General features: G+C 40.2%; 1 protein-coding gene across 7 annotated transcripts in view; it reads right to left on the bottom strand.

Annotated features, from left to right (window-relative positions):
- MCTP2 (multiple C2 and transmembrane domain containing 2) overlaps nt 1-26800 on the bottom strand; it is a 127784-nt gene that overhangs the window by 24205 nt on the left and 76779 nt on the right. For all 7 annotated transcript variants that reach the window (XM_056347082.1, XM_056347079.1, XM_056347080.1 and 4 more), the window contains 3 exons: nt 24891-24992; nt 24074-24148; nt 23149-23268 (listed from right to left, as the gene is read on the bottom strand). In XM_056347082.1, coding sequence (XP_056203057.1) covers nt 23149-23268; nt 24074-24148; nt 24891-24992 — 297 coding nt within the window. The remainder of the gene's footprint in view (nt 1-23148; nt 23269-24073; nt 24149-24890; nt 24993-26800) is intronic.

Below are 26800 nucleotides of genomic sequence, written 5' to 3'. Positions count from 1 at the left end.
TCTTTTGTGCAACAGGAGCCATCCAGCTCCCTCGTCACTCCACAGGGGATGATCAGCAATGCATCTTCACCATCAATCCACCTATATTCTTGTCACGGCAGCACAGATAAAGGACCATACCCTTCCCGGAGGCAAGGCTCTAGTTTGCATGTGATATATTATTTTGGAAAAGGATCCAGTAAGCCTAGTCTCCATTCTCATACTCTTTGCCATTTTTCAGCACAGCATATTCTGATTTCACTGGTTGCTTGGAGTCTCTCTGCCCAGAAATGGCAGGAGCTTGTGCATTTGGAGTGGTATCCATTAACAGCAAAACCAGAAGCCAAATTTTGAAGTTCTGTTCTGCAAACTGGATCAGCAAAACACATAACTAACACAATGGATATTTAAAAAGCACTTAGGATTATTTTTTTTTTTTAAATGATACCATGATAAACTGTAATCCTATCTTACAAGTACCAACGATAACATGAATGGACTGCAAACTTGGAGTGGCTGGCAATACAAAGTCAATAAACTAAATCCAGAACTGCCATAAAATGGATGTTGTGAACCCATTTCCTTTTCTACTCATACACAGTGTTTCCAGAAGTACTGCCTAATGCTGGTAGTAATTTGAAGCTATTTTAAACAATCTGCTTTAAAGACAAGGCACAAACACATTTATCTGATTCTTCTTCCCCCAAAGGAACCCGGAATGATCAGAAACAAAAATCATGGTTTTAGAATAATACTGGTACGTGAAAATGAGTCAGATCCAGTGAATGTGTCCCAAACTGCAATGAAGTGAAAATTCTAAGGGTGATAAGAAAGCTAAATCTCCACCTCCCTTCATCCTTGGCCTGTCAGGTACTACATATAAAGACAATGCTGGCACTTGCAGAATGGGATATTTATGGCAATGGATTTTGTGTTATGGACCTGAAAGTCTAACCACACTGCACCAAAGAAGCACTTCCCACTGCATTCAGCGGGGTGAGAATTTATACCTCTAAAAAACAGCAGCTGTTGTAACTTTTAAACAAAAAGACTTGTCTGACATCAGACAAATGGCCGGTTAATATCTACCAGGGGCCAAGCATAACCCAAGTAACGATGTATCCGTAACCTTGCCCAAACAGCAGTTGCATTTTCTGGAGTGAACCTGATTTTATGTTAGCTGTTGCTATGCGAGGAATTAAGACTGTCATCCTGTTCTTGGCATTTGTAGGCCAGTAAAATGAACTTTGAGATATATTAATTTATAAAATGGGCTGACAACCAGGCAAAATATCCCCATACTATTGATTTGCAGCATAGGAACGTAGAATAGGATTTGGTTTTGATTATATCTTCTTTTTGATCCTGCTTTTCAACATACTAAAAAATTCGAAGTGATAATGATTCCAACAGCCACATTTCGTATGTAAGCAAGGCAACAGAAATGCACGAGCCCTGGCCAAGAAGGCACAGTACTTGATCTGCCTTACAGGAGTCTTGCATGGCTTTAGTTAATAAAGACTTCAAAAACTGGTATTCCAAGCTAAAGTGTCTTCCACAAATGAAAAGTTCAAACCTGAACAAGTTCCTCTGAAGCTGTTCCAACTCACTTGGATGAATCTCTGCTTGCTTTGTAAGACAAAGCGAAGGTGATACCAGCTCCTGTCCTGCCTCAAATGTCACTCTAACGTGGACCTGTTACTGTACATACCTATACAGGTATCCATCTCAGGTACACAGAGACAGATAAAAACACACACACACACATATAAATACAGATCTGATCCTTATGTAAACTCCTTCATGGAAATTCATATTGCCAGGTATTAATTCAAAACACTTGCTTCAGCCTGTCGGAGGAGGTTGCATTTTCATCATCGCCCTGGCGTATTTGCAAACTCAGTCTTCTCTTAACGCAGCAAAAAGACTCCACCAGCCGTCAGCTAGGCAAAGTCCTACAGGAGTCAATGAAGCTCTTGAAGAACCTCTATTCATTCAGTTGCAGGACTTGAACCAATTTTAGTGCATCTGTCACCATCCTGTACGAACACCACTCTGCTCAGTTGCAAGTATAATACAACCTTGCAATCACAGGTCATTTAGGCAAGATACAAAATCAAGACCTTGGTGATTTTAGATCCAACAGTACATTCTGTGTATTATTAAGTTTCAGACCTTAAATAAAACTTAAAACTTAATTACAAAATCTCACTGTAGTCTCAATTGATAGCTGAGGCATGTTGCCGCTTCCTTTCTAATGCCGACTGGTTAATCAGTTGCTGAGTTATAACTCAGACAGCGATGCTTTGATAGAGCTCCCACATCTCCTTCAAGAAGAGTTGCTTTACAGCTCCCGCTGCAGTAAAGGGAACTTTCATTACTGTGACACAACGCAGACACAAGACAAATTGATTCAGCTATTCAGAAATCATTTAGTCTCGGAGGTACGGGAAATGGTTGCTGTGAACATGCAGTACATAATAAAAGTTCAGAGGGTGTTTATAAAGCAAATAGAAACATTTCTGCATTCTAACAGCCTTTTGAGTAGTTCTGCAGCATCAGTTTTCAGAGCAGTTCCCAAACAGGTCCATGTCCTATTTTATCAACTCTTCTGCAGCTCCCCGACACTGACTACAGCACCAGCAGCCCTGTGACACAGACGCCCACTCCTCCAATTACAAGGTTCTCAATCATGCATGTTCTTATTTTCTCCCCAGCAATACCTTGTGCCTGGGACAAGCTCCTGCATTATCCTCCCTAAATTATTTTCCTAGCAATACTTTTTGCCAAAACTCAAGACCAGTTCAGCTGCTGACGTATAGAACGGCTATTGCAAGGAAAAAGATCTTGATTTCTTGCAATCCCTAGTCTGGTAAGGGAATCCCATAGACTGGTAAGGGAATCCCATAGACTGGTAAGGGAAGTCACTACCAGGTTCAGAACACTTGCTCAGTATCACAGAAGCCAGGGACAGGAACCAAGCCCCTATTTCAAATGATCCCATTTTAACAAACCATACTTTTTTCCATGTTTCACACCATCGTCAGACCAAGTCCTGTCAGACATAATCCACTGCACCATTGATACCTTTTCTGCTGGGCTTCATACTGTGCCTGGGGGAAGTTAAGAGGACAGTAGCCACTTTCTAAAATAAAAGCCAAACAAGTGGAACTAGCTTTCTGCATTACTTCTTCTAATGCAATCTGAGAATATAAAAGCCTATTATGGAACAGAGCAACTTCAGTTCCAGCATTATAAAACAATTATCAAAATAGAAACTGAAATAGGATAGACTTATCTGGAGGAAACAAAAGAAAAAGAGCTCTTGAAATTAATATTTAGACTAGAGTTCTACCTAGAAGAGAACAGCAATATCACAGTCTTGGAGAAAGGACCACTTGATTTCAACTGATTAATGTGTTGCTATTTCAAAGGGCCTAATAACTACAAGTTAAAGCTCTGGAGGTTTGGAAGCCGTTTCATCTGAAAATCATTGAAGAGGGGTCCAACTGTTCCTGTCAAGAAGCATGGAGTTTGAACAACCATGAGAGTGGCCCTTTTGACAGCAGTACAAAAGATGAGAGAAGGCAGTCTCAACTGAAAGTAAAAACAAACCCTTAGAAACACGTTTCAAATCTGGTTTTTCTGCCCCTCTGGTTCCAATTTAGGATCTGACTATTAAGAACAGATTTTAGACGGGTGTCTACTAAAGTATGCCCATAAAACATTTGTCACCAGCAAACCCACAGTCATGGGACAGAAGGAGTTTAGAAACCTAGCGTTAGGTAGGATTTTCTGCGTAGTTTTTCTACACAGTAATTTCATTTTTTTAACTCTAAAAACCAGGCTGTTTTTGATCTGGAGAGTCTTTGTGGAGAAGTAAAAGATGCTGTGTTGTGTGACAATACTCCTGGAAAACAACAGTGATGGGAGAAGGAGAGGGACACATTCCATCAGATGGAAAAAATAAAAGTGAAAGGAGATTAAATGCACGCAAGGAACCTATGGTAAAAGGTTATTTTCTCAGCCAGCATAGGCTCCAATGCTAATGAAATGCCTCATCAGCAGAGCTGTGAAAAATATTATTTGAAACTCCAAGTTTCAAAACCACACACAATTTAACTGAACTCTAAACTACTAACAGCTTTGTCAAAAGTTTCCTTGCAATTTATAAACACGGTCTGTGCAATTCACCAAGCCAGGAGAAAAACTTGAGCTGATCTTGTTGTGAATGTCCAAGTTATGTTTTGTGATAAACCAAAACGCTGGTTTTGATTTGAGACACAAAGACATGCTTCCCTTTATTTACAGGGGAGAAGAATTACAGATTTTTAACTTATCTCTGGATTATGTATTCTCAAGGTGCTGTGTATGTGTAAATGGACTCTATAAAAAGGCAGAAGTTTCTGCAGCTAAATGTTCAGGAAAAAACTCTCTAGCATTATTTTTTTTAAGCTTTCAGTCCCTTTGCCCCAAACAAAATTCAGGATATTAGCCAATAATGTAAGATACTGGCTCCCCAAAAGGGCACTCGAATCCCTTGGAGGCAATAAGCCTGTCGACAACGAATTATTTCTGACAGATACTTATTCCTGCCCTTAGAAAGGGAGAGTAAAAGAGGAATGAATGAGCACACTTGCACTGAGCAGTACATTTGTGCATATGTGTATACATATCTGTATATACAGAAGTATCTCTTCCAGATACAGGCAATACGGATGCATCAACGCTGTGGCACTGAGCCCATGCTAACAAAAACCAGGGTATGCAGTGTGGGCTCAGCCTGATGTGAGTGCAGCAATAAGGCTTGTGCTCACGGGCTGGCTTGTGCATTGGACTAGTGACAATATTAAAAAAAAAAAGAAGAATAACAATTATGGAAAATAGCTCCACCTTAGGGCACAGCAAATAAAGGTTGAGGCAGTCAAGTAGTATGTATTTCCCACTAAAGGTCCTCTCCCAAAGACCTTTTTTTTTTCTTTTTTTTAAGAACAGGTCCTCTTCCAAAGATGCATTCCAGAATTGCTGTTACTAACCCTCTCCTTCCCGCATCCCTGTGATGCTCTCCCACCGTGCCATGGCCAGCTAAGAGTGCTCCTATGCCACTTCATAGCCACTAAGCTGGAGCTTAAGGAGGGGTCGGTTCTGAGCAGAGTCGCTCCCTCATTGCAATGCAATAACAGAAAATGTGGCAGGAAGAGAAATTACACTTAAATAAACCAACACTGTCAGAAGAAACCTATTTACTTTAGATTCAGTTTGCTTTTTGTGTCCCCAGCAAAAGAACACAGCATCTCAACGGTAGCAGGAATCGTGCGTTGTATTGAACACTGATGACCAAAATCAAAAATGACCTGAAGGAACAGAGGTCTTTAAATATTTATGCCACATTACAAATTATCTCTGCGTTGCTCCACACATAGCGTACGACTTACTAATTTTTTAAGGGCGTACCACAAGTAAAAAGCTTAGTTCTTCCACATGAGCTCTCTGTTCCAAGTGCAAATGCAATTGGAATCTAAAAACAAAGGTGGACATACACAAAAATCCACCTAAACACCCCAAAGCCAAACCTAAACATCAAATTGTGACCCAGAATAACTCAGCCTGTATTACATGTGTGACTGCACAGAACTGAGAAGTAGGAATAAAGGATATGCTTGTAGAATTTGCTGCCATGTAGACCTGATTCTTTTGCAGATGTTTTGGGTAACAGAAACAATGTGGCCATGTCTGCCCACTTCAGATGTCTGCGTAGGCTAAATGACACCGCGGCAAAGCCATGCCCTGCTGTAGTACCGCGTGTCCCATCTCTGCTAGTCCCAGCTGCAGCTTGCTGAGAAAGTGTCCCAGGATGAGGTTGAGGGGTGAGGGGAGGAACACAAGGTACCCACCTCGTGCTTGACAATTTACATTACCTGTGAGGGTGCAACAAGGAAAAGGAGTGACAGAATAAAGTCTTCAAAGGATAGGAACTGTTGTCACCACGGTCACAATTCTAACACCAGTTGCAACATTCAAAAAGAAAAGAAAAAATCCCCCACCGTTTCCACTCCCAGCAAAATCAGACATAAAACAACAAATAAATCCCTAACGAATACATGACAAATCTTGTACTGTTCAAGCCAATGTGTGTTAGGGCCCTTTTTACCACTGTGCTTTAGACTTTTCAGGGGGATCTCATTTTCCTTGCTACTGCTAGGAAGTAGCAACTCATTTGTGTTTTAAATGAAAGCTGTGATTCACGTGCAATCACAGGAGTCTCAGAAACGGCGCTTGAAGAAAAAGCATGTTGTTCTGCAAAAGTCGCAGAGAAATCAGAAGAGTTGACAGTATTACAATCTGTTCTCCACCATCCTCCTGGGACACTGCCGTCGGTAACTTCACAAGGGAAGGCTGGGATGCTATGCTTAGCGCTGCAAACAGTAAAAAAATGTCCACGCTGATCCTGAATCACTTTTGCCATTAATCTGTTTAATGGATCTATTCTTGATTGATAATAATGCCTGGAATCATAAAATAAAATCGAACTAAAAAGTGAGTTTTTTCCTTTATTCTGATTATTTTGGTTACATTAATGAGATTTGCCAGCCTAGAAAATTGAAAACAAGATCCTTAGAGATCTTTCTTTAATGAGGGGTCAGGGAAGAGCCGCTTGCTTCAAGGTTTTTTTTGACAGAACTTGTCACCTGTTAAGTTTATATGCAACATAAGACTTATATGTTGCATTCCAGCTATTTGAAGATTATCTGCCAAACTGGTCAGTGTGGGTGATAATTTTCAGCACAAAAAGGGGTGTGCCTGGGGGTGCCTTTGTCTTAAACCCCAAAGCCTACCAGCCACCACGAGTCTAACGGGGTGCCTCTGCCCAGCTTGCTTGTGGCTGCTACTTTCTCTTTATCCCTAACCCCAAAAGAGGTTAATCAAAAGAAACTCAACTACCACACCACAAGTTTTGGGTTCTGTATTTATGTATGTACAACAGATTTAAAGATTTCCAATCTTTTTAGGCTGTAGACACTGAAGAAATAGCTGTTTCCTAGCCTGCTGACTGGTCTAATTTTTCTCTCATGCTTTTATCTAACATATTTTACATTTCCTGTGCCAAGTAAAATACAGTTAAGACCCTCAAGCAATAAAGCTTAAAATTGAAAAAACAGGGAAAAAAATATTACAACAGTTTTCTATCTTTTGGGACAATCCGCTGGGAGTGGGTCAGGGGAATAAATCTGCATGTTATTTCTAAAGGGGTAACTATCACAAAGGCAATGGGGGAAGATACTAAAACAAAGAGAGGGTGGCATGCCAAAAAAAAAAAAAAGTTGTTTTATATCGTAGCTAAATTAAATTGTCATTTTTATCTCTAATGTTTTAGTTTGTTTATCAGCAGGGTCATAGTTTTGGAATTAGTCTCATACAGAAAGTTGTGATCTGTTTGCAAGAAAGATAGGCATTATGCAAGTTAAAAGCCTGGCCATATAGTAAATAATTCTTCCAAAAAGTGCCAGAAAAAAAATATCTGTGCTATTTAAAAGGAGGCAAAAATGTAGGTTAATTTTATTTATTCTGGATGAGGTGAACACCTTAAAAGGGTCATGATAAAATTTATCATTAGCTGAGCTGATAAATGTTCACTTACTCTGGAGAAATATTTGTTAACATTGTGAGAAACATCAGAGAGGGTCAGATGGTGACGTAATTGTACAGCAGTGGAAGGAGTATTTGGTGAAGGGTTCTTTAACTTCGAGCTCTCAACATTGGGTTCCAACTGGTAGCAAATGGGAAGCTTACATGATACGTTTAAACTGATGACTTCCTCCTTCACATTCATAGTGTGTATTAGAGTTGAATGAGTAAAGGAAAAAGAGCTCTCTAATAAAGCAAGAATGTTTAATTAGACTTAATTCTGTGTTCAGTGGCAGGAGGATCCCACATAAGGTGACTCCCCTGGCAGTCTCCAGCTATGGCATTAAAACAAAACAAAAAGATCAGGTTGTAGTAAACCACATAAATGAGAAGTAGATGCTTGTACACACTAATACTGCAAAACTGGCTGGTACCCTCTGTTCCAGAACCTCCAGTCCTAAGGAAATGATTCCAGACTGCAGCAGAGCATAAGGAGTGAAATAATTAAATTAAAAAAAAAAAAACAAAACAAAAACCAAAAACAAAAAAAAACCCAACAAAACCAAAACAAAAACAAACAGATCACAAAACCAGAATTCTAAGAACACCTATAAAACACCTATAAAGCAGTAGGACAACATCCTTTCATGCAAAGAATTTCAGGTGACACTCTTTCCTGATGCCATACATGGGATTCCCCACCACAGCCCCACGCCAGAGCACAGGAGGTGTCTTCATCTGAGATCCACTTCCTACCGTCAAGAGGAGAGCAATAATCGTAACCAAACCCAGCCCTCCCCACACCTGACACACTGGACACCAAGAACAACAGAGTGATTACAGCACACACAAACAATTTCAGCACTTCATAATCTGCAGTTTGACAGAATTGTGCCATTAAAGAACATGAAGATGACTGGGAGACTCACTGTAATTATACCCTAAATATGTTACTATTGTAAGCTAGCAACAACAGCAGTGACAAAAAAAATTTCCTAAGTATTGACAGCATGACTATGTAATAGAGATTTTCCACTAGCAGACCTATAGCATCTTGCTTTCCAAAATACAGAACAATCTAAAAAAAAAAAAACCCCAAACAAACAAAAAAAAAAGTTGCAAGACTGTTGCAATTTCAGGCAGCTGTTCAGGTAAAACTGAAGCCAGAAGATTGTTTATTTTAATAAAGCTATTATATGTGCAGCTCCAAATTGGGAATGGCAGGAGACTAGGGGATGCCTAAACCATCACCACCTGTTTGCCCTGAAAATCAATTAAAGTCACACTATCACAGCAATCCCTTCTTAGCTAATAAAAGTTATACAGCTTCAACGTGCGACTTTAGGCGCTTTGTGGCAATGTGCCTGAAATCTAAATCCTTAGTTTCACGTTACTTCAATACTAAACACAACTCTGAACTAACCACTGTAAAACTTGCCTTTTTGGGGTTAGAGAAGGTGTTAAGGGAAAAGAGATCCCGAACTGCTGTTTTGATGCAGTGGGTTGAACTAATATTCAGTAAATTCTAACAATCCAGCCAAGAACATTATATAGTTTTAAGTAGGAGAAAACTGAAGTCCTTTATGACACATGCCTGTTCAACATATTCTGTGCTGCAGAACAGATCCAACTTTACAAGTTGAAAGCAAGGGCAGTAGAGACATCCCAAGTGTTTTAGTAATTAAACGAATATGCATAATGAACCATATGCCCAAAGGGCCTGTTCTTCATGTGGGCCAGATTTTTGTTTGAATTTTTAATTTTTATATACAGATGAAACATTTCATGTAATATAGCAACAGTGCAAAGGAACATGCTATGCAGGAAGGGAAGGAGGAACTACCCATGTGAGAATGATCAGAATACACTTGATGAATTCTGCTCCTCAATTTCCGATTCAGAGCCAAGAGGGCTTTTATTTTTTTCCCTAAGAAAAAAGAAAAAATCCTTTTCTCCTTTGAACAGCTGTATTAGTCATCTGCTCAGAGTCTCAAAAAGAGCCATTAAATATATGTATATTTATATAGGTCATATTTATACATCTATATGTGTGAAATGGATTATATACACCAACACATTTAGATGCTGCAACACTAGCAAAAACACAGACACTATCAAATTCAAAAGCTTCTGATCCACCAGAAAAAAAATAGCTCCAGGATGGCTCTCTGTTCCGCAGGACTTGTCATGTTGTGTGAGCTGCAGTGAAACTGGACACACTCACATCTGTCTGTGAAACAGGAACAGACATTTTTTAAAAGATGGGTCAAATTCCACTCCTGTTACAATAATGTTACCCTACTGTGAACGAGAGGATACCGTGGCCTTTTTGCAGAAATATTAAATATTCCAAATTCTCCTGAGGCTGGGCCATGCTTCTCATTTCTCGGTAACAATCACCTTTTTTCATCCCTTGCTCTTTAAGTGCTTTTCCAAGCAAAAGAAGCATCCTTTGCAAACGTAAGCCATTATAACAGGTAAGTCCTCTAAACCACCAGCAAAACTATTTGGCGCTGATTCACAAATAGTTAGACTGCAAAATAAAAATCTGGTTCTTTAAAGTGGTTCTGATGCATTGGACAAATTCCTATTGTGCTTAACAAAACCCGTGCCAGGGATCAGGTACCTGTCAGTGCGGACGTGCTGGTTAAGCAGCAGAAAAAACTTTCCAGCGTGAGCTTTACCACATTTCTGAGTCATTTTTTTGTACATGATTTAGGCTCTGCGAAGCAAGGGAAATCAAATCCTTAGCAGACTTAGTGAGGGAAAGGAAAAATTTGGGGTAAATAGCAAAGAGTGCTTCACAGTAGCTCAGACTTAGCACTGCACTTAGATAAACAACCAGTACTACACACACAAAACACCAGTGGCTGCTGCACGCAGTGCCTCGGTGCCGCAGAGATGTGGTGGGGAAGCACCAGCTGTGCTCTGAGGGATGCAGACAATAACGTGAGCCACTTCAGAATTAAAAGGGTGACTTTTCATCAAGCTCGGCGAGTTAAACTTTTTGTGGGACTTTGGGAGTTCCCATCACCAAATGTAAATGGCATGGCACGGCATGTAAAAGCAACCCTGTCCCCAGCCCTTAAGGTATTTAAAAGCTGAAATTACGAAGTTGTAAATAGAAGTCGTTGCTCTCCGTCCTAATTCTGGGTTTGCGCTTTTGACATTGCCTGGTTTACGTGATCTAGTAGTCTCCGCGGAAAGACAGATAAACTTCAACGGCTGTCAGAAGACAAAAATTGACAAGGAGCATCACCTTTCCCGACTGTTTAAATCCTTTAAGGAAGTGTTGGAGCAATTAGAGAGGGAGTCTAATCTTTGCAGAGTGCATTAACACTCTCCGACCTCCCAGACAATAGATCAGACCTCAGACACATAATGCTTCCCTAAGGCTTTTTAACCAGACCATTTGATCTCATAGTCACTCTGTATGTGTTACTATAGGTATCAGTGTGTAAGACAGTATTCATTGGGCACTGAAGGACCACTATCTCTGCGAATATTCACATAACTTTTAAAATAGAAAGCAGGAAAGCCATTGCAGTGCATGCTGTTACAGAAGCACTACTTGCCAGAAAAAAAAAGAAGAAAAAAATTCAAACCAATCCAGAGTAGTTCTGCAAAATGTCTTTGTTTTTATTAATCTCGTTGTTCCTTTCTACTGCCACTGTTTATTTCCCAGCTTTGGAATATAAATCTATTTTTAAAAAAGCACAGATTAGGTTTTTATTCATAGAAACAGTTATCTGATAATAATTTCAAAATAATTCATTTCTTAACCCCTGTGGAGGGACTTGAGGGAAAGGGAATTAGGAAGACAGGTCTAGTTTATTAAGGAAATTGAAATACATCATTGCAAATAATTTTCCCAAATGTGTATATGGAAGTATCTGGGGAAGTTTTCTTAACTGCTAGAACAAGTCATCATCTAATTCCTGATGGGCATGTTCGATTAAAAAAAATAAAGCTAATATCACTGTATCAATTATGCATTTCCCATTTAATATTCTAAACATTTTAAGGAAATTTGCCTAGCGTAATTTTTTAATGGAATTAGACTTCCCTGCCATAACGTTCTGACAGAGGCCACATCTGAACCATTCTCATATGGACAAGGCATAATGGGGTTTCAAAACCAGCTAACTGGATTGCCACCCACTGCTAAGGGTGCTGCAGTCTCACTAAACAGTGGGTTCCCCCCCCCCCCCCCATGCAATGTATTTGAGGTACACTGCTAGCTAACAATACTCTATGTGAATCTATTAATGCTTTGTATTAGTTACAGGATTTTGTTTTGCTCTTCTAGACCTCCAGAAAGTACTGTTCGTGAAATACCTGCATTACAAATAGTTTTTGCTGCTGTTTGAATGGGTATCTCAAATTTGTCAAGCCAAGTGCATCACAAATGACAAAAGGGTCACATACACCTAGTATATTTAAAAACAAACAAGCCTTCAAAGTCAAAGTGTAATGCAGTTATTTCTAATCTGAACAAACAATAGAATACATCTAATGAAAGTTGACAATTGGCTTTGATACAGAGCTGTGCAGCTCCTCTGTTCCATTAAAAGATGAAAGCTGAAGGAAAGCACAGAAGACAGCAAGTTCTCCAAAAAGCAAGGAGAAAGTTCGGAACCTGAGCTAGCAGATAAAAGCTGTTTCAGTGGAGACTTTTGCTCACGTATGACACTCATTTTTCAGTAAACAAGCTGACTTTACATGGGTAAAGTTAAGACTAAAATAAATGAGCATATTAGACCAGAATAAAACACTCCCCATTCTACATATTTACTAACACTTCTCAAAATCACAGCACTGCCTTTAAAACAAACAAAACAAAACAAAACCCCAAATAAACAAACAAACAAAAAAAAAACCGCCAAAAAAACCCCAAAACCCCAACACCTGAAATGAAATTAAGCTTGAATACAGTGTGGATGTCACATTTAAGAATAATAGTTTTAATTTTCATGAAGTGGTGGGGAAAGTGATCAAAACTCTTTAGATGCTATTGGTACCAGTGTGATCCTTTACTGTGGCAGTAATATTTATTAATAATTAATAGCATAGATTTTTTTTCAATCAGATTTCTGGGATATTGCAGTCATCCCATTTCTCCAGTTTTATTTCCCAACAAATGGTAAAAAATTAAAAAAAAATAAAAAAAGGAAGGGACATATCCTGATGTAGGGTCTTTTTATTATTATTGCTATCCTCAAACAACCCGAGAACTTCCTGGTTGCTTAAGTCTAACCTCTAAATCAAAGCACTTCTTAGTCACTAGTGAAAAAAAGTAAAACTAAAAGAGAACAGGCTGTAAAACATAAAAGATGTATTTGCTCTGTAGCTTCCATACTAATCCCCTTTTACTTCAGATCTTGTAAAGGATCCAACTCTTTCTTATTTTTTAAAAAAAAAGAAAAAGGCAAAAGCAGCCCCACAATCAGTAGCATGCCTTAGGAGAAACCTGTCCAGGTGCATCTGTCTCCATCATAAACCCAAAATGTTGCATTACCTTCAAATAGGAAATTTCTTCCAGTTGTCAAGATTTCTGCAACTAGTGTTAGATTAGCGCTGAGAGAACGGGTGAATTAAATTAAAAATAAAATAGTTCAAGCAAGAGAAAGAAAACCTGCCAGAAAAATCTGTCAAAAGGCGGCACGCCAGAGCTGGCTTATTCATGAGGGTCCATCGCCACCTACAGGATTTTCCTCCTCTTCAGAAAACCTGCTGCTCCTATTTACACAGGATTTGCCCCAAAATGAGGATGGAGATTTTTAACTGATGTTAAATAGCATAGGTTTGCTAAAGTTAATGAAGTTCCAGTGATTTAAACCACCTACAGACACGTGTCTACTTACTCCCTCATTTTAGAAGAATAAAACCTGCCTGTATGTTTCAAGGGAATGAACCTGCATCTGTGTTAAAAAGAAATAATTTGCTTTTTAAAAATAAAAGAAAAAAGAAAATCATCACAAAATACTGATAATGTTGCTCCACCAGTGACAAGGGAGAAAACAGTCAATGTCTACAGTCTTTCTATAAAACTAAGTGCTTTAAAGTACTTTCTAAGAGGTGCCAGGTCAAAGTAATGTGAATAACGAGACAAATCCAAGCAGATCCTGACTGAAAGAAAATCTATACACCTGGGGTTCTGGGGAAAAAAAAGCACACTGAGTAAAGGAGTTTTTACTTTTAATGACAATTTCATTTCCTAATACATACCTTTTTCGTAACAGCTACTATGGGTTTCCTACCTCTTTGTTTGTTTGGGCTGAGCTGTATGCTTTTTGCCATACAGCTTGCACAGTGAAATCCACGCCAAACTTTGGGAATTTTATACATAAGCTTCTAAAACTCCAATATTTCCAACAGTGGTAGGTAAGTAGTCTCTCTCTCATGCTCCTGTTTAATGAGTCTCTCACAGATGCAGCATTCATTAAACTTAGAATACTAATTTCATCTTTGTTTATGCAATTTCTAATCTATGAATAAAGTCAGCTTTCAGGAAAAGCAACAGGCGAATTGGGAAGATAAAAATGATGGATCCTGATACGTAATACTGTCTGTTTAGGACCAGACAAGCCAGAAAATGGTTACAAATAAATTTTTCAACCTAACAGTCAATTGATAAAATTACTGCTTTCTACCCAATTCAGAAGATGCTCAAGATATTTAATCTGAAGTTCCTCTAAAGAATCCTCTAAAAAATTGCAAAAAGAAATATACCACAAGGGAAAAGCCAGCTTCCAGGTAGTGTCCACTTCAGTCTTTCCCACGTTTTTTGTAGCAAATTCCTACCATTGGGATGTAGGTTTGCAAGGGAACAGGAAGAACCATGAGCTAAATTCACCTTCAGCATATGCAAGTTTTGCAATTCCATCGGGAGTAAAGGAACCCGTGCTGCCTTCGTGGATAGCAAATTTGATCTTTTATAAAACAATTAAATAACAGTCAAAGATAAAAAACCATAATTAAATGCTAATCTGTGATTAGTCTCACAGCTAGGAAAACACAGCATATCTGCTAACGAGAGGTTAGAAACAGGAGTTCAGCAACGTTAAATATACAAATAAAACCAGCAAAAGGCAAGAGTACTATTTTACCCTGCCGGACAAAGTGAAATAAATACAAGATATGCAAAAATAAATAGTGAATGTCCAAAATGGCTTAAGATCAACAATAACCTCTTATAAAACTTCAGAACTTCAAAAGACACAAGATGGTATACATTAGGGGGGGGAAAAAATGGGCTTCATAAATCAAACAGCTAAAGTACAAAACAATATAGCAAACTCCAGCCAGACCACAAAGAGGGTTCGCTCTTCATAAACATCAGATCAGGCAGCTAAAATTATTACCAAAGCTCCCTTGTAACTGTCACCTGTGGTGGGTATAATTACAGGCTACTGCTGCAAGCACGCCCACGTCATATGGCAATAAAAGGACCTACAGCTTGCCAAGACCAGGCAGACAATGGAGAACACACACCACCTGACGAGAGCCCAAAAAGATCAGCCAGGGAGACTAATAAAAATGACAGCTTCAAAATAAATGACAAAGCTTCAACCAAAAAAAAAAAAAAAAAAAAAGACACTATCAAATTAGCTGGAAATGCAAGCGCCGAGCAGAGTTCTCCAACAGGTCACAACTTGAGCACAAAGGCAGTCGGATTGTCTGCGGATGCATGTAGTTCAGGTTTGAGCTGTAAAGAGCCCTTTTAGATGAGGGTTTTTTTTTATTATTATTATTGTTATTAGCAGAGAAAATGTTTGCACATTTCGGCTTGGCTTTGTAGGCTGTCATTAGATAGCCAAAGAGATGTAAACTCTATCTTTCTAATCCACTTCTGCAGACAGACAGATAGATCCGTGTACCTTAATGCTGGCATCTTCTAGGGATACGCTTCCATCCCAGAACAAAGCTGAATTTCTTTCCCATTGCCTTAATTCTCCACCGGGTGCCTGCACACACATTCCTGCTGCCCAGCTGTGCAGAGGCTTATCCTCTGGCAGGACCTGGCTTCTACCTGAATGCTTTGACCAGTTTCACACACACAGCCAAGGTATGGAAAGGCTTGATCATAAACTAAAAACATAATGCATTTTAAGGGGGGGGGGGGGGGGGAGGGGGGGGGGGGGCAGTGATTTACATGTGTCTCATTACCAGGGTTGAGGGAACCATTCCTATGTGAAGCATGCAAGTTTTGAGTACATGGCACAGAAAGCTCTACTACCGCTCAAAAATATGCGCACAGCATAGACTTAATTGAAGAAGCATCTCCCCGACCCCAAAAGCAAGGGAGGGGCTCTCTCTGTGGGGTTAGTGCCTTATTAAAGCAGGCCCAGGAAACGAGCATTGCTCCTCAGATGCAAAACAGAGTTTTGTTTTTGTTTTTATTTTGGAACATTTCCCTGGTAAAAAGCAAATCCCCAAAACCCCTGAGCTGGAAACATAAGACCATCTATCCTTTTCAGAGTTAAAAGGGATATTTGTACTGGTCTCTGCTCAGCTCTATCTCACCCCGACTCCAAAGCTTCAAACTTTGCTTTTTAAATCTTGTTTATCATGTTCTCAAGCTTCTAAGTGGTTATTTCCCTATTAACTTTGTCCTTGTTTGTTCTTGCATTTTTGAAAGAGCTGGAAATAACGTGTTTACTTTGCTGCGTGTCTCTCAGCATCACCAATATCACAGTTGCCATTCCAGGAATTTTAACTGCTGCAGCAAAGCCTGGGATCTCAAGCTTAAATCGTATTCCCCTCAACCACATAAGAATAATACTGGAAATGTAAAAATTGCTGCGAGAAGGGTAAAGCCATCTCCTTCAACTGGCTAGAGAAGCCTGTTTCTCATCTGAGCAGTTACTTGCATGTGTCAGGTAACGTGCTCCTAACGGCTTTGCACGCACAAATGGTGCATTTTCACAGGCACTGCCGTGAGCAGCGTGGAAGAAGCAGGATGTAAACGTTTCCTCCGTCATTAGGAAAATGCTCTTACTGGGATATAATAGCTTGAAATAAAAACATACCTCTGATCCAGCCTTTTCACTGGAGTTCAAGACAATAATTTTTAAGATGTGCCTTTGCCAGGGATTTAGAGAGAAAGAGGAGAGGAAATGTTAGGGGCTCTGAAGAATTACTTACTAGGTCAAATTCCTGAAACCTTGCCTTTCACTGCTCCTCCAGCACTAGCTCTAGCCTTAAATATGAACAAATTTTTGTACCAGAGCGTTATTTTACAGCTTCCCTATTTAAATAGGAATTGCATTCGTCCCTTTGCCGACTGCTTCTTTAAAACTGTAGCAAAAACACAAGCTGCAAATGGGCTGAGAAAAGCCCTTAGCAAAAGCTCTACAGTAAAACGGAAGTACAGACCATCTCTTTTGCATTAATACTTTTTTTAAGCTTCTTCTTTTTCCAAGTTCCCTATTCAGCGTTTGAAGAATACTCATTCTTCTCTCTTTAGGATTACATCTATTCATTTTATTTAGCTTTTTAATGTGGAGACATTTTAATCTACCATTACTTTAATGCTGTTCCCGAATAGTTTGGGAGCAATGATTTATATTTTGTCTTCAGCTATGAGGATGAAAAAAAAAAAAAAAAGGCAGGGAGTGGGGGGGCGGAGGCAGGGATGGGGAGAAAAAAAGACTATACCCATCTCATCAGTTACACATGTAGTCATGGCAGGGTGGTTTGTGCTTTGTATCAGAGAATTGCTTGTTCAAAATTAGCGGACATTTTATGAGGAAAATGAGAAAGATGTCAGGGAAGCTCATGTGAGAGCACATCTTCCTTCCTCACCCTATAGATGAGGAAATTATTACCATGTACTGGTAAATTACAAGCAAAGTCTCAGTTAAAATTAAGCTCTGTCCTCTGCTTGCTTGGTCAGATGTCCAAGGGACACTTGGGGACTCAGTCTTTATCCTGAGATGTTTGGATTTCACAGCTGTTACTAGTCTTCCTTCTCCACAGGTTCCTCATGTTCCCTGTTAAACTTCTGTCCCAAGAATCTCCCTTTATTGATCTATGACTCCGCTCCCATCAAGGGAGAAAGAAAAAAAATAAAAATCACTGTGTTGCGAAACAATGCACAAGTTAAATTGGATGTTTTACCCATATATTGTTGTCATGTCCAGGGCTGAATTATGCTTAGTACAAACAGGACTGGAACATTTTGTGTTTTGCTTAGGAAAGTCTAACCATAACATGAAGGAGACGTCCACATGCAGAATTAAAGATTTACCCCAATTAAACTCCAGAAGGCTTAGGTTTTGAGTTAACAGCCATCCTCCCTGAGGGAAAAGAACATTTCCATTTTACTGATATGCAATTAGAAATTTTAGAGGACACTGTCAACAAGCTAATGGCCTTTTGCCTGTAGGTCATCAGTATAAATATAGCTCAGCTCAACAGGGATTAAAAATTGTTCATGTCTAATAAGATGGTTGGTGTCTTTTCTATGAGATGAGTTTAACTGGGCTCAGATCCAGCTCCCATATCACAAGCTTAAGTAGCAGCATGTTAAACAGTGCACTCAGTAGAGATGCCCAGAAGTTCATGGGCTGCAGAGTCTGACCTGCCGCTCTGCTGCTATCCCAGATTAGGACTGAAGCAAACTGGCGCAGCAATCAATGCACATCTGTGCAGCCTCACCCGGCTCGTCGTGTGACTCCTCAGGCTTCCAGTTCCCACAGCCCGAGAGGCCAGTGCCAAAAAACGGGGCATCCTCCAGCTCTCTCTGGATTTAAAAGCTTTGGAGACCGTAATGGAGAAGGATGCCAAAATCTCACCCCTGCAGCTAGGAGTTGAAAAGCTTACGTTTTGGTTTCCTGCTGCATTTACAATCCCCAGCAGCTCTGCTGGGCATTGACAACCCCCAGGGCTTCCCTACTCCTGCATCAGCTGGCTTTGTGGGAAGCCCAAACTGCTCCAAAATGATCCCATGCCTGTCATTTTCCCAGCTGCCCACCATTAAATAACTGCAGCCAGTTTGACCAGAAACTCCATGTTTCCAACGCATTGCATTGCATCACCACATATTCCTTCCTTTCCTCCCTGTGCTAACCCATCATAAAGTAATCATCAGACACACTGCAATGTCACTGCAAAATAAATAAATACTGCCTGCGCACGCTGTATTCCTTGTCTGGCCAGCCCAGGCTGCCAGCTAGGGCTGAGCCTGAAAAATAGCTCCCACCTGTACCCACCCTGGCAGCAGCCTTGATTAGCAAGAAGCCTAAACCTGATATAGTGGGAAATCCTGCCAGTAAAAATGAAGTATGCTGGCATGGGTGAGTGTGCAGGGACCCTGAAGCAAATCAGTAGCGAGCACTGCCAGTCACACCAGAGGTGCTACCGTGGCTGGTTTCCCATCGTTTGCCTGATCCTGTCAATGTCTCTTGCAACTATCATGCAAACTTTAAAAAAAAAAAAAAAAAAAATAGTAAAAATTCCAGTCAATATATCCTTTTAATTTGCACCAGATTATAGTTTTTTTAATGCAATTACTGTAATTTCATTAAATGACATAATTACCATTAATGCAGAGAAAACTGTCAATAGAAGGTGTAATTATGTTGTATAAAATCACAAGCACAATGTGCAATGGTGCATAATTCCTCATGAAAATCATTCTATGACTAAAATTAACTTTTAAAATATTTTTAAATACATATTGTACAGTAAGAATAATTCAGTTATTATGGACTTAACTTCCACAACCAGCGAAGAAGGGGGAGCAGAGCAGACACAGAATGTTTGCATGCATGCAGAAGGAAGGACCAGAAATTTGGTTTAAAAGGACACCAAAAAGGTAAACACACAAGTTTTTTCATGCATAAGTGGGAAAAACAAACAGCTTATAATCACACAGACATACAAGATGACTTGTGAGCAGACATTCCCCTAGGCATATTTCACCAGCTGCAGCTTTTTGGACACCAGTAATGCAGCATGGAAGTGATGCCTCAATGGAAAGAGGTGAGACAAGATGAAGGAGTGATGAGGGCCAGGCTAAAAACAAAACATTCACCCTGGGAACTGGGAGCAAACTGTCCAGGGTAGGATATGAAGAGTGTCAGGCACATGAGCAGAACCCTACAGGGATGTATTAGAGTAAGTCTTTGGGTATCTTCAAAATAAAGACCTTTCTGAGGCATGTTTCTGTCAAAATGCAACATATCAAGCTGAATACAGCGATAACTATACCAAAATTAAACACAGTAGAATGCTTGGAGATCTTTTTGGTCTTAAAAATCTATAAATGACTTCAAATCCTGAACTGATGGAGGAGAAGAGATGGACAAAGTCTTTTAAGGTCTTTCCTAGTAAAGGAACACTATTACCTCTACAAGCAACATTTTCCACATGTGGGAATATTCCTGATATTCCCACACATGCACAAATGTGTGTCCATTCTTCACACCAGACCAAAGATGAAATGTACACTCTAAAGAATCCAGAAAACTTATGTGTGACTCTTTCCTCTGACCCAGGATGGTTTTTCACCAATTTGTATAATGGAATTTGCACCAAACCCTTTGTGCAAACATCACCAAAAGTGAAATTTTGCTCACCTCCCTTTCAACCCTCTTTCCAAATCCTCTAAGCCTGAAAAATTTCTGATGTTCCTTGTGCCTGAGCAGACCTGATCATTGTCCCGTGTGCCTATATGATTAACTCAGATTAAAAATCATCAGATTAAAATCACACAATGCTGGTGAAACATGATTTCATTTTCCTAGCACAAAAAATTAACCTACTCATATGTCCTTGGATTGCCTTCTCTCACCATTACAAACTAATGAAGAAATTTAGCTTGGGACGATGCATCTCATAAATGAGAGAACATGGTGACAGCATTTTTCTTCTTCACTCACATCCTGCCTGTGCTGTCCTCTGTTTCTTCCCTCTTTATCTGTTCCCCTTTTTCTCTTGCACACCCAGAAGTAGCAGCTAATGCCCTTCTCACAGACACCATCACCACTAATAGGGAGGGAGCCGCGCTGTAATGAAGACTAAAAGCAGGAAGGTGGAAGATACCACGTCCTCGCCTATTGCCACGCTCTGATGACCTCAAAAATATTTTCTTCTGTCTGGCAGTGGTGTTTGTCTGATTGCTTAAGAAAACAAGGGTCACCTGATTATGCTGCCTGCTTGTCTTCCTCCTCCTCCCTCCCTTTATTCCCCCCTGGAGGAAGGGGCATCGGCTACCTGCAGAGGGAAACCAAGAGCAATACAACAGGGGAGGGGGGGTCCCCACAATTTCTGGGGTTATCACAGTGAAGATACGCAGAATATGTAGAATATGGTCACAACAGTTATTGCCAGTGGCTGAAGGGACAACATCTGTAAGGGAAAAAAAAAAAAAAAAAAGGTGGTTTAAGGGTCTGGCTGGCACTTAAGCTACCAGCCATTGTTTCACGGCTCCAGCTGAAAAACGGGTGAGCAGCTTGGTGCATCTTCCTCACCTCTGGCACTCAGTGTCAACCACAAGCACATCGTCAACAAGGACAAATTTGGTACAAGCTAAATTGATAGAAAGCCAGGTACTGAAGGTATACAATGCTGCTCACTGGAGAATGATGTTCTTTAAAATGTGGTGTTTGGTACCTCTTTTATTCAACCTGTTAGGAGTGGATTGTTAAGACTGGGGCAGGGAGGGATGCTGCACCTACCATGTTGCATAGGTATTTTCAATACTATGAACACACACGCTAGAAATAGTGAGAGATACATAATCAGCACTTCATTTTAAGTGCCAGAGCTGAATCATTTCCATGTGGAAAAACATCATATAGACTTAAATTTTGGTTTGTAGAAGAAACCTGTGGTAATTAGTCTTAATCATGTGTTTTTATTCCCTTCCTATTACTCACTCTCTTTCAGGAAACAGGAGTATTACGGTATCAAGTAAAGATGTTAATAATCTGTAACTTGTAACCTGCTCATCCTCCTTCTCTTTAAGAATCCTTTTCCTGTAGACCCACTTTCCCACCTTCTTATCTTTCTGCCTCTCTACCACTTCCGAACTTTTCCTGTCTAGAAAACTGACCTTCACAGCTGTAACTTCACAAGTATTTTGGTCCAAAATTTCTTTAAGTGCAAATCTCTTAAACACATGCTTAGATTCTTGCCATCAGGTGATGGTAGGACATCAGCACTGGGATTTTACGTATGTCCCCTCCCTTTCCAGCCTCCATGGGCATGACCATCCGATTCTCTTGTGCACAACCACAGAGTTCTCTTGCACAGCCATACTGCTTTGGCAAGGCACCGGCTGCTCTGCTCTCTGCCAACTCTTGAACCATTAAATTTAGATATGATCTAAATAAGCTTTGAGCAACAGGAAGAAAAAAAAATGCAGAAAAAAGACTCTCCATCCTACCCACTCTCACATGATAGTCATCCCTCAAACGTGCAGGGTGAAAGACAGCTCCTGTCTCTTTGCTCTGGAACTTCTTTCAATCAGGGATGGTCTACTTTACTCATCTGTAGCAAATACACTGAAGTGTTTCCCTCAGAAGGACCTTTAAGCGATTTATAATTCAGAGATAGTAAAAAGGGAAGAAAATCTTGGAGATTAACTGTTATATTGCTTAATAAACACTCAACTCAAAAACTTTCTTTCTGCATGCTGGACTACCACAAAACAATTTTGCAACCTTTAATGGCATGCCAAACATTTCAAGCATGAAGAAAATGTCACACCGCAGAATAAAAAGCAGGCAAAACCTTTTTGTGCTTGAGTGGATTATGAGAAAACTGCAAATGGGGTGTTTACTACCAAGAGGGAAAAGGAGAGAGCTGAAAAGTGGGACAGGCAGGTGGAGAACTTGGCTTTTTGTTTGCAGACCCCAGCAGAACTCACTGAACAGCCTTTCCCTTTTCTCCCTCTTTTTTTTTCTTTATTTTTTTTTTTAAGCAATATATTGTTACCATCCAGAGAATAGATTTGCAACAGGCGATGTCAGCAGAGCTGCTTATGTGCCATAGGGACATGGGCACAGCAGGCATTGCTAACCTGCAGCAAAGTGTCACCTCATTGCAATGGAAGATGGAAGGGACAAGACCCATCAGCTCACTGCATCACTCAAATCAAAGGCATCTCCCTGCATCACCCTCTTGGCCATCACCACCTCCCTCCCTTCCTACCATCCAGTTGCCATTTTAAAACAAACAAACAAACAAAACAAAAACACAAGACAAAAAAACCCAAATGTTCACCACATAGGCACAGTCTTTATAGGGTGGCATCACCCACCATAGACATGGGCATCCTCAGGGCTTGGAGCAGGCTGGTGAACACCTCTGCACCGAGTGAAGAAAGGCTGTTCCTGAAGGTCTAATTTCCATGCCCATCAGGCACACTGTGGCCCAAACTACCTTGAAACCCACAGCCCTGCAGCCACATAGCTACAAAATACCAATAACAGCAAACGATAAAGGGCTTTACGCTGGTGGAGAGGGAGGCATGGTAACACTCCAGATCTTATATCACTTAGCCTCATGCAATAAAAGAAGAAATCCACTTACCACAAACGCTATCACACTCTTTACCGTGGACTCCCAGAGAAAGCAGCTCCAAAGGAATTGTATTGTATTCCATATTGCCATGGTGATTTTTTTCACACGATCAACATTTCTTGATAAGATCTGATAAATATTGAGTGGGAGGAGGGGAGGAGAAGAAGAGTTTAATCAAACACTCTAATATCCTACTATTGCTTCAGAAACAGGGATAATTTAAGCTACAAACGCATGCCAGGGCACATATTACAAATAAAGCCTCTATTTCAAAGACGCACTCCAGCTCCTGTCTGCTTTCTGATTACACCCAAACCTTCCAGATTTCCCTCATCCCTTAGAAAAAAAGAAAGAAAAAAAAAAAAAAGCAAGCACGTCTTGATTCCAAAACTAAATAAGATAGTAATGCAAGCCTATCTTCATTCCCCTGCAATTCTCAAAATATAGCAATGTCTCAGGAAAAGGGCCAGAGAGATTCTAATCAAAACACTGAACCTCTTCTCTACATGTTTTTGTCCACAGAAATAAATATGAATTTTAGCCTTATTATAAGGCACCTTTATTTAAAAGAAAAGGATCACTGCCATCGTTCTAAAATCCTTTGGACTTTTAAAATAACTAACATAGACCTGGTTTCCTCCTTCCCAAAGAAGGGAATACAGCTCTCATTGAGCTTTAGGTGCTGCGAACTGTGCAACATCCACAGCTATCATTTTCCCCACTCTGAAGCATGAATGAGAACTACTGATGCAAACTAGATCAGAAAGCAATTTCGTGTTAACACAAACAAACCTTTTAATATATACAGAAATACGCAGAATTTACATGTGTTCAGCATTTTATGTGTAAATAGGTTTTGTCCTTGCAACCATGCTACAGCAATTCAAATCTTTGCAAAACAGATGCGAGAGCTTAGCTCAGACACAGTTTTCACCTTTTTAGAAAATTTGCGGTTCTCCTCAGCAAAGCGCTTTTCTCGGGGCTTGAATGTTCTAATACTTGCTTTTACCTAAAAATAAAATAAAATAAATAAAATAACGTTTTTAAATGTGATGTAGTTTTACATGCATTATTTCAGCTTTGTATCACTAGCGTTGATGAGGAATTTCAGGATCTTTCACTCTTTTCATCCTCTACATGACTTAGGAGGAGCTGCTAGGAGAAATGTGGATGAGTTAAACTGGGCAAGGCTGGACTCACTTCAGCTAGAGCAGAGCTGTGGTGCAGCCCACGATGGCCTTAATAAATAGGATTTAACTCAGTAAAAGGCTGTAGGGCATAAACAATTGAGACTGACTCAGCCACCTAAAAACTTAAGTGCACCGTGTCCATGCCTCATTAATTTTCCTGTCAACACCCTGGGAAGAGAACCTCATGGGTCAGCTTTTTGGGGAGGAAGTAGGTGTTAAAAGTAATGTATAGATCTAAACATAAAGCCCTTTTTTGGCTGTTGCAAACGAAGCCGTGGTGCACAGTAATCGGCACCTCCTTCCCAAGGCAGTCGTGGTCCCCTGTCAGTCCAAAAATGCCCCTGCACCGTCCCATCCACGTGGAAGGGCCATCACAGAGCCCTGATGTTTCAATACTTCTTCACTCATGGTGTGAAACACCCCTCCACCACCACACGCCACCAGGTCACGACTTCTCCCGCTCGGCTCCAGGATTTTAAAGCATCACCCCCCAGCCTCATCCTTGCAGATTCCCACATTTCTGACACAAGCGATAAGCAAAGAGAAAATATTTCAACTTACAGGGTTAAATAGGACATCTAGCTCCAAGTAAATTACTCCTTTTGAAGCACGATCCAAGTCTTTGTTCTTCAGTGTGTAACAACTTCTTTTACCATTCCTAATCTATAGGGTCGGGGGGCCGGGAGGGGGAGAAGAAAAAGCATCAATATTTTCCTGGCTGTAATTCACAATATAATTTAAAGACACTACAAACATAAATAAATAAATAAATAAATAAGTCCCAAACACAAAAAAGCCCTCCCCAAACCCTGCTAATACACTCAGAACCTGAAATACAAAACGACCGTTGGATTAGAGACCTATAAAATTGCAGATTAAATCTCTTATGGTCCAACTTTAATTTACAGACCTTGTACTTTATAGTAGAGCAGCGCACGCAATAACCAGTCTGAAAATTCTGCCCTAGAAGCCAGTGAGCTGATGGGAAGTAATCAGCCTCTGTTATTACAGGTTTAAAATGGGATTTTTCTTCCAAAGTTCAGGAAAAGAGCCACAAACAACAACTTACCTACCTATTGCACACTCCGGTACACGAATGCACTTCTTAATGCTTAGTTTATTGCAAGGTTGTCAAATTATTACCCAGGAAACAAACACAACCCAAAGAAATTAATCAGCTTAAGTGGAGCGAATGCTAATGTAACAAATGTTCAAAATTAACTAATTCCTGTAAAAGACTTCTCCCCCCACCCCACCCCTGAATTTCAATAGCATTTCTATGCTCTAATCCACCGGTTGGCCCTATCTCATTAAACGTCTATTAAAAAAAAAAAAAACCAACCACCACCAAAAAAAACCCTCCCTCACCATTTTGTAAACTATTTGGCTCAAATCAAAAGCATTCTCTCTTCAAAAAGCGATGGCAGAAATGTATTTATTATACACAGTAGGATATGTATTGATTAAACATTTGGCTTTTTAGGAAGCAGACCAGTTAATTCTAAACAGCAGTAACATAAAAACCTGCAGCTTACCAAAAAGCTACATTCAGGGACTGTAATGATCAAAGATTAAAGATAACGGAGGAAATTTGGGGGCATGAAATTGCAACCATATTTAAAACGGCTATTGCTGCTCTGGCATTTAGAAAAGGCACTCATATAAACCATGGCAGAAATAAGCAAGGGGGGGACAAAAAAAAAAAAAAAAAGGTATAATGGGAACCAAGTGATTTCATGAGACAAGGGAAAGGTCACTTTCCTTCCCGATGTCGCTCCACCCTTTCTGTACCGAATAGCTCGTCAAAGGGCAGATGGGTTTTCTGGCAAATGGTTGAAAGGGAAGAGGGCTTTCACAAGGACCAACCCTGCATCCTCAGTGGTGTCTAACCAGGAACTCCAGCTTTCACCTATGTTCTCATCCAAAGCTCTGCTTAACAGGAAGCTGGCAGTTACGCAGGCATACGTGGAACTGAGTTAATAAATAACATCAATAATAGGAACCGCACTAAACTGACCACAAAGCACCTCTGCCCTTACTGCAAGAGAGTGCACACGGGGTTGCAGCTGGCAGCAAAGGATGCTGCAGCTCCCACGAAAGCGGCAGGCACAGACCTGTTTTTCAGACCAGTAGGCTCAGATCACCTGCAGCCCCGAAACAGGAGAGCTGCTGAATTGGCTACCCACTCTCGTAGGGCCAAATGGACTGGCACCAGAAGGTCCTCAGGCCAACTGCCACCACATACAGTCTATTGTCAGCCCACAATAAAGGATTCTGCTATTTCATGAGTTTGTTCCCCTCTCCCCGCCTCCTCAAGCAAGGGCAAAAAAATAATTTTATAAGCTACTGAATGAAAACAAAACAAAAAATATTTGGAAATTAAAAAATTTGTTCAATTTCACAAATTAAGTGAAAAATGGATTTACTGATGCTAGATGCAGGGCCAGAAGGACTTGGTTTGAGGTTGTTAG

Source organism: Falco biarmicus, chromosome 7 (assembly GCF_023638135.1).
Source record: "Falco biarmicus isolate bFalBia1 chromosome 7, bFalBia1.pri, whole genome shotgun sequence".
In the NCBI taxonomy this organism is placed as follows: domain Eukaryota; kingdom Metazoa; phylum Chordata; class Aves; order Falconiformes; family Falconidae; genus Falco; species Falco biarmicus.
This window is presented reverse-complemented; position numbering and strand designations above follow the sequence as displayed.